The sequence below is a fragment of the Orycteropus afer genome, unplaced genomic scaffold (genome assembly GCF_000298275.1).
Source record: "Orycteropus afer afer isolate SDZICR_OR568_19922 unplaced genomic scaffold, OryAfe1.0 scaffold00007, whole genome shotgun sequence".
Classification (NCBI taxonomy): domain Eukaryota; kingdom Metazoa; phylum Chordata; class Mammalia; order Tubulidentata; family Orycteropodidae; genus Orycteropus; species Orycteropus afer.
This window is the reverse complement of record NW_006921594.1, coordinates 24,483,613-24,501,069: the sequence shown is the minus strand read 5'-3', so window position 1 is coordinate 24,501,069 and position 17,457 is coordinate 24,483,613. Positions and strand designations below refer to the sequence as shown.

Genomic DNA, 17,457 nt, shown 5'->3' with positions numbered 1-17,457 from the left:
CGCTATGGAAGTAGATTGCCCCATCTACCAGCATTTGCAAAGATATGGAAGAGTTTTATGTGTTAGATGATCAACAAGGAGTGTGCAGTTTCAGGAATGCAAGATGAATAATGTAGGTGACGAAAGGAGAGAAGAGACAGAGAAATGTTTGTGAATGCATTTAAAATATATGTGCGTATTCTGGGAATAATATTTTTATTTCTTTGGTAAAATGATAGGGGCATGAAGTTGACAACATGATCCTTTATTAATTTTTAAAATATTTATTGAGTAACTATTGTGTAGTTATATGCTATGCAGTCTTCTGGGAAGGAAAACAGCACTGAATAAAAAAAGACAAAGCTTATGTTCTCATGGAGCTTACATTCTATTGAGGGAAGCCAACAAAAAACAAATGAAGAGAACATATAATATATAGCAGAGAGAAAATGCTTTGAAGAAAAAAAATTAAAGCCTGGCAGGAATTTGCAATTTAAAACATGGTTCTAGAAACCAATGCCTAAAATGCACTTACTGAGCAGATATTTCACTCATGCCTTGCAACTTGTCCATGCTCTTTTCATATTGCTTGATTGCACCTCTCTTTTATTAAGAATATACATTTTTTTTTTTAAGTATAATGTTTCCAGAGCCAACTGCAATAAAATTATCATGTTATTCACGGATGGTGGAGAAGAGAGAGCCCAGGAGATATTTGCCAAATATAACAAAGAGAAAAAAGTGAGTATATTGTTAAACAGTATTTTAAATTTAATTTTATCTAAGTGTTATAGGGGACAGCCAGGAGGGATCCTTGATTAAAACCACTGAAGTACCAATTTTTAACTCATAGGGATTATGGATTATAAACAAAGGCTGAATTAGAGAGTAGTTAAATATAATATCTTTGTGAGACTCCAAGTATCTTGTGATTAATATATTAATAAAATAACTTAGAAATACAGATCCTATTTGATTCTTAGCTATACATTCTAAATAAGGAAATGTTACAGGAAGAGAGAACCCAGAAAAAAAATGGAAATAGAAACAATTTAAGTTTTTGTAGGATAACTTCATTATATCATTTAATTATTAAAGATTCTAGTAATAATAACACACACACAAAAGCCCACAGCTGTTTTTAGCATTACAAATAAAGCACTTCACAAAAGCAAAAAAAAAAAAAGCATCCCTATCTGAAAATAGATTCCTTCCAAAGAAAGATTTCAGACAAATCTGTTTTTAGGCAAAACATAAAAACATATGCTATTGTAAGTAATGAAAATGTGAAGATCATTGTTTTATCCCCTACTTCCAACATTTTCAAGTTACAATAACCACACATAATTACTGTCTGCTTTTGTTTTTCTCTCTTGTGTTGTTGATGTTGTTATGTGCTGTCAAGTCAGACTCGACTCATAGAGACCCCTCCTTGGGTTTCCAGGGCAGTATCACTACAGAAGTAGATTGCCAACTTCCTTCCAAGGAGTGGCTGGTGGGTTTGAACCTCCAGCCTTCTAGCTAGCAGTCAAGTGCCTTTGGCACTATGCTACCAGAGCTCTTTTTTCTCTTATTATTAGTAATATGTACTACATACAATGTTAAAATAATGTAAATTAATATGTAATGTTTCTAATCCTCAAAGGCAATAGATCAGATTTATAAAGATACTGACAATAAAAGGGAAATAATAATGAATGCTTAAAAAAGAAAATGGAGCATTTGACTTAGAAGTGAGTTAAGACAGTCATCGGAGTGGAACCCCATCATAAGTCACAGAACACCTGTATATTTACCTCAATGTTTGTTTTACTATCAGAGGAAAGTAGTGTATAGGGATTGCCTCTCTGCATCTTATGAGACAATAATGATTCTCAATTGGAATTTTGTAAAATGTTAATCACCCACAAAATAGTACTAAGAGTAATGTATTAATACTGGTTCATGAACTATAATAAATATACCCTACTAATGCAAGATGTTAATACCTCTGTTAGATTGTTGTATATATCTTTAAGGACTTTAAAAAAAAAGAGAGGAAAAAATATGAATTAATCTATTCAAATGTTTTGGCAGAAAAATATTGTGAATAATGGGGGAAAGCATTATTGAGAATTTTTAGAACACTTTGAAACACTTAGGTGCTTATTAGGTTATGTTATTTGAAAATGAACAAAAATTGAAAATGTATTAATGTATATAATTTCAAATTAATCACCCATGTTTTTAATTCTTGTTATCTTTGAATATTGCATGTAATATAAATTTAAGGCAAGGTGTATTTTTTTTTCAATACCTGGTAATTTTTAATGGAATAAAATAGCTACTCCTTTTTACAATAATGATAACTGGTATGAACTGTAATAGACTGAGAGTACTTTTAAGCAATGATAACGTCTTTCTATCACTATTTCTTTCAAAGAAATCCAAGAAGAAAAAAAGTGAAGAGATGTATTAATCTAATATATAATCTACAGTACTTACCTTCTTCAGTAACTGCTATTCATTATTCAAAAGTCAGGGCCATCATCACCACCTGGAGACTGTTCCAGACCTATAAACTTGTTTAGATGCTTGGCTGTACACCACCCTACATGGCACTTGTACAGTGCTCTACCACGGAATAGCTCATTTCCCCCTGCTCTGGATTATAAAACCTACCAAACTGGACCTGTGTCTTACTTCATTTTGAACTCTAGTCATCCAGCTGGGAACACAGATTCATAGATAATTCTCTGTATGTGACCAAAAATAAATTGGGCATATCTAACAGAAGTTAGAGGCATGAATTCTGGTATAGGGCAAATTCATACTAATAAATATAACTGAGGGTAAGAAATGTTCTGGTTATTCACATACTTGAAACAATCTAAAATTGCCATGTTTTGAAGAATTAAAATATAACAAAATTTAACATAAAATTCTGCTGTATTAATGTAATAACATACATCCATCTCAAAATTCTTTTCTTTGATCATTTTGGAGATATTTTTAGTATCTTATACTTAGTGATCATTTTAAGTGTATTTTCTCCTTTGAGAAAAATGATAGAAGTATATAAGTGCAAGTCTACTTGTATCGTTTTTTAATAGATGTAAATTTTGATAAGCCATCTTTTCTTTACTGTGGTGTTATCCAAACCAATCATTAAGAATCTTGTTCATTTCTGGATCCTTTTCTTCTAAAAGGAGGAGTTACTTAAATAATTAAGGCAATGAGTTTCATAATTCTCTGTTAGAATGTGTACCTAAAATATATTTTAGTTTTAAAAGAAGAAAGCAAAATTTTAAAAGCAAATTTAATTAAAATAATATGAAAGTGTAACAACACAAGCCGTTTTCACCTTTTTGTTGTTGTTTTTTGTCCTTCCGAAGCACTCTTAAAGTCAAGGATTAACCCAGTAGAATATTTCCTGGGCATATCATTAGGTTTTTGTTTGTTTGCTTCTTGATTTTTGCTTATTTTTCAACAATAAAAGAAGTTTTATGTCAGAAAGAGAGCAATTGTATTCTAGCCTCTATTTTCACATCTATTTTAAACTTTGGTTTAAAGCCTTTTTTCTATGGCTGTGTCCTAACGTGTATCCAACTTAAAAATCATTATCTTCAAATACGATTTCTTATTCCTGTCACCTTTAACAACAACTTAACTTTTTAAACAAAGGTTGCATTTTGTGACATGGTTAACAACACAAAAATGATTCTTATCACATTCATTTTTATAATATTCAAGAATCTATTTCAACGATCCTTCTGTTTATCTGTGTAAATTGGACTGTTCTGCTTTAAGGACAAACACTTTTTTCAGGCCCAAACAAAACCAAACCCCTTGCTCTCTAGTCAATTCCAACTCATAGCTACTCTATAGGACAGAATAAAACTGCGGGGCCCCACCCAGCGTTTCCAAGGCTATCAGTCTCTTCAGAAGCAAACTAGGACACCTAGATCTTGAAGAGTGCTGGGTTTGAGGTTAGCAGCCAAGCACTTCACACTGTGCAATCAGGGCTCCTTTTTTTTTTTAAAAGACACACACCTTTTGCTAATGAATGCCAAGGCAACTTTGAACATTAAGTAGTTAGTATTTAGTTTCTGGACACCTCATTTTTATGTGAAAGAAAAATTAACAAGTCTTTGGAGCGAGGTTAAAAAACAAATAAGCAACGTACTTACATCGAGTTGGTTCTACTCATAGCAACCCCTCCTTGGGTTTGCGAGGCAGTATCACCACGGAAGTAGATTGCCCAACCTTCCTTCCAAGGAGTGAGTGGTGGGTTTGAACCGCCAGCCTTCTGGTTAGCAGTCAAATGCCTTAGGCATAGACATATTTTCACATGTGCATATATACATATTTATTTTGTTTTAAGATGGAGGAACTTGACCATTATTATATGTTAAAGGTGAATGAAAAGATACATGGGCCAGGGAAGCTTATGGTTGCAAAACAGAGAAAGGCTAACTGCCAGAGATCTCAGAACAAAGTAGAATTGAGAGAGATACCGATCACAGGTTTCTGTGTTGGACAGGTAGGAATTTTTTTCTGGAAATACTGTTGTACCTCATTTCATACGCATTTTACTTTCAAGCTCAATAGTTTCCCATATTTTCTAAAGCTTGCTTAAACAAACAAACAAAAACATCATCACAATATTTGCAGGTTAGGTATCTACTTACAGTAAAATAGATGGTAGCAAACAACCACTTTTATCCAGTTATACTTTTCAGTGCATTTGTATTTTTTAAAATAACATTTATATAGTTAATTATTTAATCTAAGAGCATATATTTGCATATGTTGTTGTTACGGGCCTTCGAGTTGGACCCGACTCATAGCAACCCCTCCTTGGGTTTCCAAGGCAGTATCACTAAGGAAGTAGATTGCCCCAACTTCCTTCTGCGGAGTGGCTGGTGGGTTTGAACTGCCAGCGTTCTGGTTAGCAGTCAAATGCCTTAGGCACTGTGCTACCAGAGCTCCCTATTTGCATGTAGTATGTGTATGTAAATAATGTGTATGTATACACTAGATATTTTTTAACAATCTTTAGATATAGCTTCAAATGCATGTGAATGTATTAAAGAACTTCTAATTTCTTCCTCCATTTTAAATTCGTCTACCTTCCACCCATCTACACACTCTGGTATGTTTGCTGCCCATAATCAGTTATATGTAATATAGTCATATATCTTTGTCACCTAACATTGTGAATGTATATGACAGACCAATTCAATACTTGAAAAACTAATATTTGTCACATAATACATTTATCAACTTAGAATTTCACTGCACAAAAAAACATTATCATTCAAATGGCCAATGTATAAAAATGAAATTTGATAGATTTAGTAAGAGATAACCTTTCTGCACTCTTAAAAATTATGTATTTGATTACATTTGATTTGAAATGAGATATACATTTGATTTGACATACTCCTTTAAAAAAAGTTGTAAGTTTATAAATTTGTAAGTTTGTAACTTACAGATATCAAAATTATAAAGTCATTAGGTTTGGGAGTTTTTTTAAAAAAAAATTTAAAACTACTTGTGAAATAGTACCCTTTTTCCCCCAAGCTTCTTGCTTGGCATTAATGTGTCTGCTGAATGCTTCATTTCCATTCATTTTTCATCCAGATGACATCAGAAACCATTCAGAGCAGCCCAGGTAGGTGTGATGAGGCACATCCGGAGAGCTGTTGAATGAGGCTGCAGATATACAGCCGAATTTAATGAGGCCAAAAGGTTTGTGAATTAGAACAAAATGTTTGGGCTCTTTTGTGAAATCTGCTACTCTTGAGAATCAATCTACTTGATTATAGATAGGTACAGCTTTAAAACTGAATCCATGTTAATCTGTTCACACAGCTGTTCCAAATTAAAATACATTAACCTTCTAATCCTCACCTGCAGTAGTGCCATTCCTCAGGGTTCACTCATGTGTAGGAGGCCTTAAAAATGGTGCCAAAACTAAAATGAAGTCTAACATAGAGTCCAAACAAATGAATAAAGGAAAGTAAAACCAGATACAGAGTTGAAAGATAATTCCCAGGGCCAGCAGAATTAAAGATATTTGATTTACTGTAGAACAGCAAAAGAATGGGTTAGCAGTACACACTTAAAATTGTCTAGTCAGCTAAGAAACACCTCTTCGAATCTTAGCTTAATTCTCAGAATTAATAAAAGAAAATAAAGTCATTAAAAAATCAATAAAAAGAAATTTTCAAAATAGTAAGTCAATTGAATGAGGAGAACAAATAGGGAAATAATGTAAGATAGATGTAGAATATTTTTCAAAGTAAAGAATGGAGAGCATAAGCTATACTCACCTGATAAAAAAAAATGATTGACAAAATCTTTCCTGTTTTTCTATCAGGTCCAAAGTAGAGAGATAGAGAAAAACAACAGCCAGTAAAAATCTAGAACAAGTCACAAATGGCTAAATTTGCATATGTGTTTTATATAGCCAGAGTGAAAATTGTCAATTAATTTTTCAACAGATAGTAGAGGAAGTAATTAATTGTCTTTGCTACTGTTTTTCTGCCTGACTTTTCCATCAGGCAAGAACGTAACCTTTCAAAGGAACCTTCAAATACATGTTAAAGAAGAACTCTATCCGTATTCAGCCTTGTAAAATATTCAAAACAATTTAAGTAATGCACAGTTCCTAAAATCTTTTATTTCAGATACTGTGGCACTTTCAGAAATTGATCAAAGACTTTCACTTTTAGAATAAGAGCTATACCTTTGTTCATAAATAACCAAATTTATTTTTCACACTGGAGATATTGTGTAGCTGGAAATGGTAGCTTCTTTATAACATTGGCCCTGTCAATAGGGATGCCATGTTTAAAAGACGTGTTTTGTGTGTGTATGTGTCCTTGTTTCTAAGAATATCATTCACATTCATTTCTCTTAGAATAAAAACAATGTTGGAAATTCATTCCCCAAACTAAGGAAAATCTTGTCAGAATCATTTCCTTCAGGTTTGAGTAATACTTTTCCTGTAGATTGTTCAGAGTCCTTATTTTACTATGTAAAACAAATCTAATCAGAAATGAGGTTAAATATTATACTGAACATGAAGTATGTAACATGACATGAACTTCAGAGTGCAGAAAATGCACTTGAAATGATCTCTAGGTAGAACTGTACCACCTAGAATTGAGATTTCTCGTTGTTTATTATTCAAAAAAGGCTCTCCACTGTGACTTTTCTGACTGAGGTCTTAGAGGAAGGAATTTTTTTACAGTTTATCCTCACAGAGGGGTCTTCCCCAATTAAGCTTTCTACAGTCATGCTCCTTCCCCAGACATACTCTTCATCATTCTCTATTTCAGCACACCCTTTGTTTTATTTCTACCAAATTATCATTTTTTATTATTTTAAATTATGTATTTGCTCACTTTTTATCTTGACCTTCTCCATGTCTATTTAGGAGCTCTGGTAGCATAGTCTCTAAGGCACTTGACTGCTAATTAGAAGGCTGGTGGTTCAAACCCACCAGCCACCCCTCGGAAGGAAGGTTGGGCAATCTACTTCTGTAGTGATACTGCCCCGGAAACCCAAGGAGGGATCACTATGAGTCGGGTCTGACTCAATGGCACATAACAACAACAACAACATTTACGCTTCATGAAGTTGGGGTTGTGTTGGTTTGAAAACTTACCATTGAATGCTCTTACCTTAGAATCTAGCACAGTGCCTGACATATATTAGGTGTACAGTAAACAATTTTTGGATGCATCACTAAGCATACAATAAATATGCTCCTATAATAAACTACGGGAGCTCTGGTAGCATAGTGGCTAAGACGCTTGCCTGCTAACCAGACGGCTGGTGGTTCAAACCCACCAGTCACTCCTTGGAAGGAAGGTTGGGCAATCCTACTTCCGTAGTGATACTGCCTCGGAAACCCAAGGAGGGGTCGCTATGAGTCGGGTTTGACTCGAGGGCACATAACAATAACAACAACATAATAAACTACAGGGAATTCATAAATGTTAAAAAATATTTACTAGCCTTGTTCTTTTGGAAAGATTTATTCCTTAATTGGAATGTGAAGTAAAATTGATACATATGTTTGTTCCATGGTTGTATATATAATCATAATATATAATCTTAATTTAGTATATAAAAGTGGAAAGGACTTAAGTTTCTACAACAAACGACTGTCTTGATATCACCTTTCCCCTAACCCATATCATTTCAACACTCATAGTTTTTCATGAGTGTTTTCATTACTGTCATTGAAATATTTAGAATTGCCCAAGAAGTACATCAGAAATAAATCACCATATTTTCCTGGCCTCCCATTTGCTGATACTCTTGTTTGCAGAGCTACACATTTCTTGAAAATTCAAAGTGCCCATAGATTGTTCTTCCTTTATCAAGTATTATGTAGCAAGAAAAGGAACCCAAAATGCTCCCTGATAATCTGATATTGTGAAGGTGAGTCATTTTTGTTCTTGTTAATAAGTTAAAAGTACAATATAATCTGAAGGCATATATCTGTGTTAAGTACCCACAAGTAAATCATGGAACACAAATATCAACTTAAGTCTTTAAGATCATGTGTGTTGCTGTTGTTGTTGTTATATGCTGTCGAGTCGGACCTGACTCATAGCGACCCCTCCTTGGGTTTCCGAGGCAGTATCACTATGGAAGTAGATTGGCCAACCTTCCTTCCGAGGAGTGGCTGGTGGGTTTGAACCATCAGCCTTCTGGTTATCAGTCAAGTGCTTTAGGCACTATGCTACCAGAGCTCCCAAGATCATGTGTATAAAACCTTTATTACTATTTCACTTTAAAAAAAAAAAAAAAACAGTTATTTTGTGCTATTCACTTGAGCAGACTGAACAAACACTGATTACACTCTTGCTCTCTCTGGGAGATCTCCTAGAGACATATCTCCTTCAGACACAGTGGCATTTACACAATATTGACCCTTTTCTTTAAAGTTTATTTCTTTATGTAAAAAGGAACCAAAATTACACACCAGAGAGTGTCATTTTGTGTTCTTTTTCGAACATAAAATGCTCATGCCCCACTAATGGAAACATTATCTCACCAAACTCTGGTAGTTTGACCATAGGAATCAACATAGTCATGATCATCATAGTTGTCATTGCTGTAACTAATATGTGTTTGAGTTCATAATTTCCATGTAAGTGCTTTCCATGTATTATTTCACTTATGCCTGGAATAACCATATGATAAAAGTGTTATTATTATCATCATTATCACCATCTTGGGAAGTAAAAAAATTAAAATTAGAGAAATTAAATAACTAGGTAAAAGTCATACAGCTGGTCAAGGAGTTAATGATCCACAGTCCAAACTTCATAACTCTCCAACCAGAATTGAAACATGCTTGGCTGACTTGTTTCTTACCCCCAGGCAGCCCTATGGCTAGGCCAATCATCACCTGCTCACCTAGGAGCTGTCTTCCTGGTCTGATGGCAAGCCTTAATGCCGCAAAACCTTTAACAGGCCAAGATGGATTAAACTAAGTTGTCAAAACTTTGCAGGTTGCAACTACCTTTCATATGTTGAGCTTTATAAAACAAATTGTGTGAAAGGTGAATTTGGACACTTATTTATTTCGAAATGCTGTAAAACTAGAGATGTAATTTATTCAAATGCTCTGGATTCTGGTACAGTTGTGAATTATCAAAACCAGGATAGAATTTTTTCCTAAAATATTCAGTACTACCCAGTATTTTTATAGGATTAATGCCAAAAATTTTAGTACACAGAGTAAATTCATAAAACCCGTCTCTGACATCATTTGTGTAACATGTTTCGATAGCTGAAGTTTTTATTTTAGTTTTATTGGCTTCCTTCCTTCGTAGTCACATTTCCATTATTCTTTGGAGATTTGCCTATTATAAATTGAACTTGAACTCTGGCTAACTGATAATTGTTGAAGTGATAGTTTCCAGTAACTGGGTTTTGCTGGGAAACAAGAAATTCCTATGGTTTTTTAAAATAGGCTGACCTTGTGGCTTTGGAAAACTCTTAATTGAAGACAAGCATTTTAGCCTTCAAAAAAAACAAAACAAAGCAAAAAACAGATTAGCAGAAGTCAAGAATTTTAGGGTAAATTCATAAATGAGTGGTGCATTGTAAACCACAAATCAGTATTATACTTTAAGCAACCGAATTTACTGATAATTGAAAGTTTTTCTCTAATCAACTAGGGCAGACTTGACATATTAACTTGCAATTATTAAAATTCTAATATTCTGTTCAGAGTTGTCATTTAATTACTAAGAAAAGGAGTTTTTTTGAAACAACTGAAGGCAAAATTATGTAAATTCACAACTATATAAAACCCAGTTTTCATTAGTTTTAAGTTTAATTTTATTAGATCTAATCTCAAATTAGCAGTGCTCCTATGAAAATGAGTCAAGAATGGTGAAAATATATTTTTCTGTATTCTCTGGGACTAACACAAACCCACTGCCATTAAGTAGCTTCTGACTCATAGCAACCTGACAGGACACAGTAGAACTGCTACATAGATTTCCAAGGCTGTCAATCTTTATGAGAGCAGACTGCTTCATCTTTACCCTGTGGAATGAGTAGTGGGTCTACACTACCGACCATTTGGTTAGCAGCCTGATGCTTTAACCGTAGTGCCACCAGAGCGCCTTCTAAGGTTAAAGCAGTATAAGTACATTAACTATTATTTGTTTTGCCTGAAGTAGTTTATTCAACTCCATTGAAAAAACCTATTTAATATAAAATGAAAAAATTAAATATTTACTATGATACAAGTGTAATGAAACTTCACATAAATTATAATTGACTGATTTATGTGTCAGATGATTCGAAGACTTGTCTTACTTCCCTTGGTTTGAAGTATAGACCATTCATTTGGCTACTCATTTTTATTTAATTAAAACTTTATTTTGTGTACCATGGTTAAGTGATGGGTAGTGTGCATTAATGGGACTGGTTTAAGCCAATTCAAGTTTTATTCGGTACTAGCTTCCTACATTATTCTTACTTTAAGACCTAGTTTTCACATGCAATCCTCAGCCTATATGACTATCACACCAGAAGAACTAGATGGTGCCCAGCTACCACTGACAACCACTCAGAAGGGAATCTATGTAGGAGATCCTGGATAGAGTGGGAGGAAAATGTGGAACAAAACTCAAAATCATTAAAAAAAATAAAAAAAACTAGGTTTGCTGGTCTGATAGAGCCTAGTGGAACCCCTGTGACTATGGATCCTTGAAGCTATTCAAGTCTGGAATTAAACCCACTCCTGTGGCTTCCAGCCAAACAAAAGACAGGCATATGAGTTGAACATTTATGTTAGGTAGATACACTCTTTGGAAAGATCAGTCATGGGAGAATAGAAGGGCTGTGTATGAACAGGGAGACAGCTTGTGGGGCAAGAGTACATGGGAGGGAAGGACACAGGGAAGAGGTAGCTGTGGCAAGGAAGCAGGAGGGGAGCTGTTGCATTGTGGGAAATTGCAGTCAATATCATGAGACAAAGTGTATGTGAACCGCTGTGTGGAAAATGAATTTCCTCCATAAACTTTAGCCCAAATCACAATAGAAATGAAAAAAAAGGACCTGTTTTTCAACATTATTAAACTTTTTTTGTTTTTAAATCAATGCCATTTATGGTTCTGTATATCTCATATATGACCCTACAGTGAAAATTTCATGGAAGCAAACATTTTAAACCATGATGCTATTGAAAATCAGATAGATTATGATTTTACATGGTGACTGTTTAGCAAATGTTGTACAACATTTCACAAGGGAAAGAAAGTTTCCAGTGTGCATTTGTTAACATTAATCCAGGGTTGTGGTTATAAAAGTACAACTTGGCATGGATAAAGGAAATCTTCCTCTGCAAAAATTGACTTTGCCTTGTTTGAAAGACGTGGTGTAAATTAAATAATTTGCTTAATTGAGACTTTAAATGAAATATTTAACTTGTTTGGGCATATATTAATCTTTTAAAGTTATTCTTTATATCTCTTTTTTTGTTTTTCTGTAGAACATTGTAAATATACAAAAAGAACAGCTCTTAAAAGATGTGTGTTTAAGAATGTAATTTATCTTAAATGTAAAATTGTGCATATTTCAAGCAATCACTTTATTTCTCCTTTTCCCAAAGATACTAGCTTAACAAGACTAGAGGAGGGGAAAACACTAGGTGGTGGGACAGGAATAGCCTAGACATTCATTATTTCTGTGAATTCTAGCATCTGGAATTTTAGAATTACTTCATTAACTATTCCACAGGGTGGCAGTAATATAGTGTAAAACAGAAGGAATGAAGCCATCTACCAAGCCAAGTGGAAAATTAATGTCTGCAAAGAATCTTTTTAGTTCTGCCAATTCATTTTGTACATGTTCTATAAAATATGTGATGCAAAATGTTTATAAACTCAATAAAGTTAAAATTATTATTACATAATTAATTATAACGTTTAAAGCCAAGTCAAGTAATTAGTACATGTATGACACCCAGGATTAATTTTTTGTTTGTTTTTCAACCATTGTCATATAAAGAATTAAAAATCCATGGGGTTTATATTGAACTTTTTCTTGATGCAATCATTTTGGAAAGCTCTAAAATAATTTATATATATCATTAAAGAATTCCAAGTGAAAAATAAATAAATATCTTAGGTATATTAGAAAGATTTTGTAAAAGAATTGTAATAGTACAGCAGTATAAAATTTATTTTTTTAAAAAAGAAAGTTGTATCTGTAATTCTTAAGATTTTAATAACCATTGAGAATAAAATTGAAAGTAGTGTCTTCAAACATTTCTACAATAACACAAAGGAAAAATGAAGAAAGAGGAATAAATTATACATGTGTAATGTGCATTGATTCAGTCAGTTAGTATAGCTTGCATTCAAATGGCTGAAGACCTATGTGAAAAAAATCAACAGAGGCAAAAAAAATTAGTGTGCTAAGAAATTTTATATGATTATAATTAAATGTGACAGAATGCACACTTATACACTAAGCCTTAATTTTTACATCCTTTAAGGGCTCCATGTAGGCAAATACATGGGAATTAGGTGAAACTTTTGTAGTAAAAATAAATAAAGCAACAAGATGTTTTGTCTGGTATGTTTTTGGCTGAGTTAAGTGTTTATTTGGACTATTTGATGAATAACATCAGTCAAGATTATCACACTGTGTGTCTCTAAGTGTAACCTGTATGTTGCTGGAAATGGTTGCTTTCCAGAAATATATGCATATTAATTCATTTAGTCTAACTCACTAATTTCTTTTTATTGAAAAGAATTCTATTAGAACGCTTAATAGTAACAGGAACAACTAGACAAAGCAAAACATTAAACTGAAAGTTTTAGGCATGTTTTTAAAAGTTCATTGTGGAGGAAATCCTCCAAGTGCTTTCTGGAGCATCTGGATTTCCTTCCTTGCCTGAATTCATGTGACAATTGTTTAAGGTATTGCATCTAAATTGAATTATCAGTTAGGGTGGCTGACTTGCTTATAAAAATATTTCCATTTAGCAGTAAGTTCAACTATGTAAGCTGCAGCATTACACTGAAATATACAGTCAGCCGCCAAAATAACTCAATTGACAAATTTAAGAAAATAAAACCATTGCTATTTTAAGGGTAATTTCTGGAGAGAAGGAGAAAGAAATATTGAACAGCTATAGTGAAGAGTTACCATCTTCTATTGCTAACCTATACCAGTTACTTATCCTTAGAATTTACAATTATTATAACGAAAATGTATCCACCAAATGGTTTTTCACATACAGCCTAGGCAACCCCGGGATAATTTCAGGGTGACTTACACAGAACCTCCTTACAATGAGACAGCAACATTCCTGATGTACATTTTGGGGGCAGGGATTGTTATGTGATCTGTGTGGCCAAGACTAGTGAAAGAACAGAGAACAGATGTGAAATCTCTTTTGAGATTTGTGCTCTGGAATCATGTGCAAAAGATAAAACAGACGAAGCAATTAGAAAACATCAATTTAAATGGTCAGTCAACATGAATTAGGAAAAAGCTCTTAACAGAGTTCATATTTCAATAATGTCATAAACTAGAATTTGAAATCATGGAAAAGTGATATTCAGCATGTTTATCTGTAGAAAGAAGTTCAATTTAAACTTTGCACATTGGTTTACTTAGATTATTCAAAAATCAGTATGCTAAATGGCCATTTTAATAATTTTTTTCTTTCAATTGAATTTATCTTATATATTTTTATGTTGTTGTTGTTGTTGTTATGTGCCATCAAGTCGTCTCCTACTCATAGAAACTCCTCCTTGGGTTTCCAAGGTGGTAGGTATCTCTACAGAAGTAGATTGCCCAATCTTTCTTCTGAGGAGTGGCTGGTGGGTTTGAACCACCGAACTTCTGGTTAGCAGTCCAATGCCTTGGGCGCTACACCACCAGAGCGCCTATATACTTTTATACTACTATTTAAATGTAATGGCTCCCAATAACCACTTAAATTACTATAAATTTTAAAACATCTCATTTGAAAGAAAATGTTCTGTCATGTCATTTATTGTTTAAAGTAAATTGCTATTTGCATACTTCATAGCTTTTTAAAAACAGTAATGTTTGATTCAGCCAGGTGAAGTTCAATTGACAGTAATGTTTGATTCAGCCAGGTGAAGTTCAATTGAAAGTCAAAGAACCGATTTTTTGCTAACAAAATTTAGGCATAGTCCTGCCTTAAGGATTGGGACATGGTGTACAGCACCCATGTGCTAATTCAAAAACTGGAGGCTTCTTATGTTTAGAATTGGCAAAGTGATTTCTGTGAAAGGCCTTCCTAAATTCTTTACTAGGCTCAATTTTTCTTACCATATTAATCAACTGAAAAACATGCTTTTTTTCTTTTTAGTGTTAGCTACTATGTTTTACTATTCAGCTAAGTTTTATTCAGGCTAACAAATACATATTTTTCAATTCATCCAGGTCCGTGTATTCACATTTTCAGTTGGTCAACATAATTATGACAGAGGTCCTATTCAGTGGATGGCTTGTGAAAATAAAGGTAACAGATCTGACTTCGTGACTGCATTTTATTAGAAGAAAAAATAGTTTGATGACTGTAATTAGGTCTACAGATTATTGTTGAAAATAATTTAAATTTATAGCTAATTATATAGGAATTGAGGCAAGAATACAATTCTGAATATGTTTTGTGTAGAAGCATACTCATATACCAAAAAAATTTTGACACTAATGATCTAGAAAAAAATTCAGATATGGGATCATACTATTACACATTTTAAAAAGAAATATTTAGTGACACTTTATGATACTTGTAATACCAAATGTATCTTTAAAAATTAGGACCAAGAAGCATGCATTTTGTAAAATTTAGATGTAAGAGAATGTGATGTATATGTACATTTTATACTCTAAGTTGTTATTTTTTTTATTCTCACACATTCTGAAATAATTTACATTTTTCCAGTAAGACCATTGTGCTTAGAATAAAAGATGTTATTTGAAAAATACAATGTGATCATATAAGAAAAACAACCTGAATTTATTCTGAATGTTATATTTAGGAAATTATTTTAATACAAATATAACAATTATCAGATACCTATTAATCATGCTTATTTATTAGTTTCTCCAATGATATATGTATCTTTAATGACTACAGCTTCCCTACTGCTTTGTAAAATAATTACATTTATTTTATACTACTTTAAGAAATGCAGTAAAATTCTCATAAAACTTTGCATTGTGAAAGCACATTAATTCAACATTTTTCAGCTTTATCAATGGCATTGATAATTTAATGTTTGTCTCAGAAACCAAAATGCTTTTTTATCTCCTGGTAAGACATAAAGTAATTTTGTGGCCCTTTATAATAATTAACATAAGTTTTGCATATGTTTCAGGTTATTATTATGAAATTCCTTCTATTGGAGCTATAAGAATCAATACTCAGGTACTGTTATTTAAAACTTTTATGGATTATTTTTCCAAAAATAAGATAATAGCTTTTCTGTATTAAATGTTGAAATACACACAATATGTAGACAGTAGGTGAGAATGAAGATCCATAATACGACATTTATGTTAAAATACTTGACCATCATGATAATGTATTGGTTGTTATTTTGTTGAGGTTCTAAGTGTTCTCAGACATCCTAAACTCAGGTAAACAAACAAACAAAAAAGAGTGAGCATGTTGTTATTCTTGGATGATAAAACTAGCATAGAAAATTAACATAATGAAATTTACTAGCATCTCATTTCATGTAATTGTAACTTGATTCAGTTGCAAATCACTTTGAGTTTCTTCAGTTTGTGCTAATAATATAGACAAATAAACAAGAATTATATAGGACCCTAGTCAGAACTTAGAAAAATTCTAAAATAACCCATGTAGATCCATTTTCCTAATAAATATAAAGCTACAACTAAGAGATGTGTTTTTTACAACCATTTGTTTGAAAACATGCCTGTTAAGTAATTAAGCTAACTTAAATATATATTTTTGAATATTCATAAATTACTATTTAAAACCATTGATTTAAAAACATAGCTGATGATCAACAAAATAGACTAAGTCAGACTTTGACATAAATAGCAATGCATTTGTGGAAATGAATACTGAATACATTGAATGTTGCAATGGAACAGCAGCTGCATTTAAGTCTGATGTTGAGATTTGGCACAGTATTTCATTTATTTTTTGATATGTTTAAATATAGCTTGAATTTCAGCCAAACAATTTGTGATGTGAAAGCAAGCATTTGGCTGCTTGGTTATTTCAAATTTGTGTAATTCCATCACTAAATCAGAGAGCCTCAAATAGTTTAGATTAACATAAAACAATTCATAGAGAACATATTTCACTTATCACTGGCTGAACTTCAGAAAGAGAATGTTCTTATTGTTACCAGAAAAAAAGCAGGAGTAGATATATCGTATAATAAGATAAATTAAAATTTGTTGATTCAAAGTATGTAGACATACCATTTATGGAGTATCAGTGTTAGAATTAGATGCTTATATATTCTCTTTATAATTTCTATTCCACATTCATTTGTAACTGTAGATTTTTCTTACTTTTGGACTTTAAAAAAAATTGCATTTCTAATATTCAACCACTTAACTTTTTATATATATACATATAGGAATATTTGGATGTTCTGGGAAGACCAATGGTTTTAGCAGGAGACAAAGCAAAGCAGGTCCAATGGACAAATGTGTATCTGGATGCATTGGTAAGATGTTGGGCTGTTTCACCAAAACTTAATGTCATAATGAACTTCTACTTCTTTCTTGATTATGTTTCTCTTCCCCAAATATATTTAAAGATTCCTAAAATTTGTCTTATTAGGATTCTTTACCAGAACTCAGATAATTTACATAAAAATCTAGACATATATGGAGTCAAGTTACAAACATAAAATTTTATTTTATTTTCACATTAATCTGCTAGGAATGTAGAATTCCAACTCAGACTTTTCAAAC

At 32.7% G+C, this 17,457-nt stretch overlaps 1 protein-coding gene across 1 annotated transcript in view; it reads left to right on the top strand.

The window, feature by feature from the left end:
- CACNA2D1 (calcium voltage-gated channel auxiliary subunit alpha2delta 1) overlaps positions 1-17,457 on the top strand; it is a 635,761-nt gene that overhangs the window by 538,664 nt on the left and 79,640 nt on the right. Inside the window, exons 12-15 of the mRNA XM_042781442.1 lie at positions 616-720; positions 14,932-15,010; positions 15,873-15,922; positions 17,118-17,207. Coding sequence (XP_042637376.1) covers positions 616-720; positions 14,932-15,010; positions 15,873-15,922; positions 17,118-17,207 — 324 coding nt within the window. The remainder of the gene's footprint in view (positions 1-615; positions 721-14,931; positions 15,011-15,872; positions 15,923-17,117; positions 17,208-17,457) is intronic.